The following is a 3,985-nucleotide window of genomic DNA, read 5'->3' on the forward strand; positions in this document are numbered from 1 at the left end:
GATGAAGGTTTGAAAGAAATGGAATGGATAGAAATGGGTTGATAGAAATGGATGGATTTATTTATTGAGAAAATACTCGACGTTAGATCGAGTCATTATTTTTGATCTTTTGGAAATTGTTGATTTTATTCTTGTGTTAGTAGCTAACTAAACAGTCAAGCAAATAAAGAAATAAAAAGCGATAAAATTATTACATGACATAGGAGTGGGGTACATTTTGTCAAATGGGGATTCAAAGTAATGAAATAATTAAATCGGTTCAATCAAAGAATAAACAATGTATGAGTGTAGGTGCAAGGGAACTGTCTCATTGTAAGAAGGCCCAAGAGTAAGCCAAATGAAGAAAATAAATAACACAACAAGTTATATTTACAAGACACTCAAAAATTAAATTGAAAGAAACAACATCGGGACGGACACGGATAAAAATCAGGATGCGAATCAAAGTCACATAATGCAAGAACGTGCAAAGAGAAATGAAAATTGAGAAATGAACAAAATCCTATGTAATATGCTCAAAGTCGGTTTGCGCATGTCGACAACAATCGGAATGTCATATGCGATTAGTCATAACGCAGCGAAATACTATCAATATATATTGATAAAAATAATCATGGAATAAGCAACATGAGAGAGGTTGAATCCATAAATTAAAACCGATGCTTTGCCAATTAAAATAAATAAAAAGGGAAACATTAGAAAAAGAGTATAGGAGAAATTAGGTTAAAACATAAATATGAGAATTAAAGAAAATATAAGAAATTGAAATGTTGAAGAACAAAAATACCACACATGGGTATCGAACCCAGGACTAAGAGGAAGATGAACTATCTCCATCTCCACCCGGTCATGACTTGCCTGCTGCTAGACTAAGACCAACAAAATCTATGTGCTAATCGAAAACTCCCAAAGAAAAAAATAAACAAAAAGGCCAAACATGGGCCACTGGATTAGGTCTGTCTAAGGCCCACGAACCTAAGTCCCAGACTCGGGTCAGTGGAGGCCCACTCTAGAAGTGTCCAAATGCGAAAAGGGCCAGGAGGGAAGCTCAACGATCACCCTAGCCGCCTCGCTGTTGGGTGACGAAAATGAAAAGTATGCCAACAATAATAGTTGGTTTGCGGGCTTTAATGAAAAAAAACAGATGAAAGTGAAAAGCCAGCCTTGGGAACTGCAAAACGTGGCATTCAATATTTTAAAACAAAACAAAAATCTGGTAGTACCGATGAACACAACATAAAGGGAATAAAAAATCTGAAAAAAAACACAAAAAGAAGGTAACGTAACCAAATAACCCTCTCCCTCTTGAGGAAAACAACTTGCTCTCCATCCCAAGGAACTTCTCTCCTTCTCTCTACAGTTCCGAACGGGAGGAGAGCAACCACCATCAAAAACAAAAATCATGGATCGCGTATTAACAATATTTAGAACGACGAAACAGCAAAGAAAAACTAGAAGCTAAACATAAATAGCTCTCTCTATTTCCGATCAAGCAGGGATCAACGTCGATCGGGAGAAAAATGGGAACCAATTGTGTATGGTTAGAGAAGCAGGAAACTCACCAGTGGCGACAAAGACGGTCCACGAAGCGGACAGGTAATCCTGATCAATCCTTCCTATGAACGCCTCTTTAATGGCTTGTTCTTCCTCCTTGTGAACCTAACGCACGTGATGTTTTGCAGAGGTTTAGTTCGACGAGAACGCGGATTCTATGTGAAGTCCCGCTACTAACTCTGAAAGAAATTTTGGACTCTAGGGTTTTGTTCCCCAAACAATTCTGCAGAACTCTCCTCTTTTCATGAACAGTAGCGGCTCTCCTCCAAAATTAGGGTTTGTGCTCTTTATATGTGTGAACAACCGGGACCACGGGAGCGAATTCATAGTCTTTCATAGTACGGAGTTGCTTGGGGAATTTTTATCCTCTTTCAACTGGTGGTCCCTCCTTCAATCCTTTCCATATCCAAACTTCACCGTTGGTAACAGGTGAATTTACCACTGTAAACTCACTAAGATGAAATAGGATATAATTTTTATGTAAACTGATTTTGTATGGTGTTGTTAACTTGGAGCAAAACGTCTCTTTTTCGCAGAAGAGAGCAAGATGCCGCCCGAGCATCATTAGCGGTATCTTCATCCATTCCAGTAGAGGAACTAATGTCCACTGAATGTGGAGATTCTTCATTTATTTCTCTTCTGCCTTCTGGCTTTTCAATTCTTTCAGATGGCCACTCAAACAGCAACAATATCGTTGGAGGTTCAAGTGATGGAAGCGGCAACTTCGGCGGAGAGAATGACAACAACGGACGCTTGCTGACAGGTGAATTTTTTTGTCTGTAGTGTCTGTTTGAAATATGTGTGGCCTTGAGTGATTTTGTTGTTGTTTTGCTAACAGTTTAGCATGATTTGGTTTGGTATTCACAGAGCGTTGGTGCGATTTTGTTATGGATTTGTTGCAGTTAAGGATCTGAACATAGGTGTAACTTGAAGAGGGGAACTAAACTCTGTAGTTGACAGGGATGAAACAATGCCAATGTTGTTATTGTTTATCTATTCCTCACAGGATGTGAATATATCTTGATTCATAGTTGCACTAGAAAGAACTACTTGATCACATCCTCCATCTCCCTTTTGATCTCCAATTTGCATTGAATTCAGTTTAGTTCCATTATCTTGATGTAGTGAGTGTTCCAAATTCTCAGCAGCAAAATGAGGCAGAATAGTCGATCCTTCAGAACTGCTTGGAGAATCTTCAGATGACCCCATGTGGCTGCAAATCAATACAGAGCAACTACCTATTCTCCACCCCCATCATCATTCAAATTATGGACTTGAATCCCATTTACGAATCCACATGATACAGGAGTGATTTGTGCCAAATTGTATATAAGAGATCGACACGAAGCAATAGAAGCATGCTTACAAACTTTTGCACAATTACTATTTGAGAGCTTAGGATTCTTAAAACATTTTCTAATATTTTCATTAATTGTTTCAAGAGTTTCCAGTTTTCCATTTATTTCCAATAATGATATATGTTCATGGAGATAGCCATATATGATAGTTTCTGATGTATCACGACACTCAATTTCAGGCAAGCTGCATATTTCTGGCCTTATGGAAATGCTTGAGTTCCAATTACATGGAGAAGACGGATCTTCTGGTTTGCAAGACCATGAATCCTTTTCCAACATGAACACTGAAATTGGAAGCAGGTTAATCTAATTTTACAAAGAAAATAAGAGACGATTAATTCTGTTTCGAGTCTGGTTGTGATTGACTTGTTTGTTCCTTAAGTTTCCTACTAAAATGTCACTGTCCTTTGTTGCTGAACCAAATATGTAAACTTGCTGATTTAGAAACTTCACGTTCACTGGCAGGTTTCACCCAATGTGTCTTCAGTTTACGAGGACACCTGAGTATGCTGCTGCGCAACTTGGTGCTTTTAACGACCCGACTGCAGACGGGAATTGCTTGGGAAACTGTAATGAATGGATCCAGAAAGTAGTCCCTTCAAACTGTAACCAGCATGTACAAGCCCTACAACAACGGCAGTCCATGATACTACATTTCTTATTGTCATTTTTTCAAAGACACTACAACCTTGTTCTGTTTTTCCTACTTTCATGTACATGTCTACAAGGGCACTGCTGACAAAAACCGAGTTTGTCAAACCAGATTTCACAGAAAAACCATGCAATAATTCTCCAAAATATACATTTGTGCCAAGTGCACAAGCCTTGAGGGCAACACTAACCACAAATTGGTCCTTTTGAAGTGCAGAGTTGACCCACATATTTGAGAATAAGATCAATGCTTCATTCGAGTTTGCGGCATTGACATAACCCACTATTAAATTTGTCCATGAAATCTCATCTCTGTGAGCCATTTTATCAAACATATCCCTAGCTTCACAAAGTTTTCCCAATTTCATTAGTTGCTTAATTTGTGAGTTAAGTTCAAGCATATTTGGAACATAATAAGCCAT

The 3,985-nt window shown here is 38.4% G+C and overlaps 1 protein-coding gene across 1 annotated transcript; it reads right to left on the minus strand.

The window, feature by feature from the left end:
- Window positions 1-2,792: 2,792 nt before the first annotated feature.
- On the minus strand, window positions 2,793-3,985 carry LOC127102008 (putative pentatricopeptide repeat-containing protein At3g15930). The gene is made up of 2 exons (XM_051039428.1): window positions 3,517-3,985; window positions 2,793-3,196 (listed from the first exon to the last, which is right to left on the minus strand). Exons 1-2 carry the CDS (start codon window positions 3,983-3,985, stop codon window positions 2,793-2,795), a joined length of 873 nt encoding a protein of 290 aa, XP_050895385.1.

The sequence above is a fragment of the Lathyrus oleraceus genome, chromosome 7, assembly GCF_024323335.1.
Source record: "Lathyrus oleraceus cultivar Zhongwan6 chromosome 7, CAAS_Psat_ZW6_1.0, whole genome shotgun sequence".
In the NCBI taxonomy this organism is placed as follows: Eukaryota; Viridiplantae; Streptophyta; class Magnoliopsida; order Fabales; family Fabaceae; genus Lathyrus; species Lathyrus oleraceus.

What these genes read in the sequence shown, in the direction of transcription:
- LOC127102008 (XM_051039428.1), bottom strand. Translation starts at nt 3,985, where the DNA reads ATGGCTTATTATGTTCCAAATATGCTTGAACTTAACTCACAAATTAAG. An exon ending in GCTTGTACATGCTGGTTACA is followed by an intron (nt 3,197 to 3,516) that starts GTTTGAAGGGAC and finishes TTCCAATTTCAG; the next exon opens with TGTTCATGTTGGAAAAGGAT.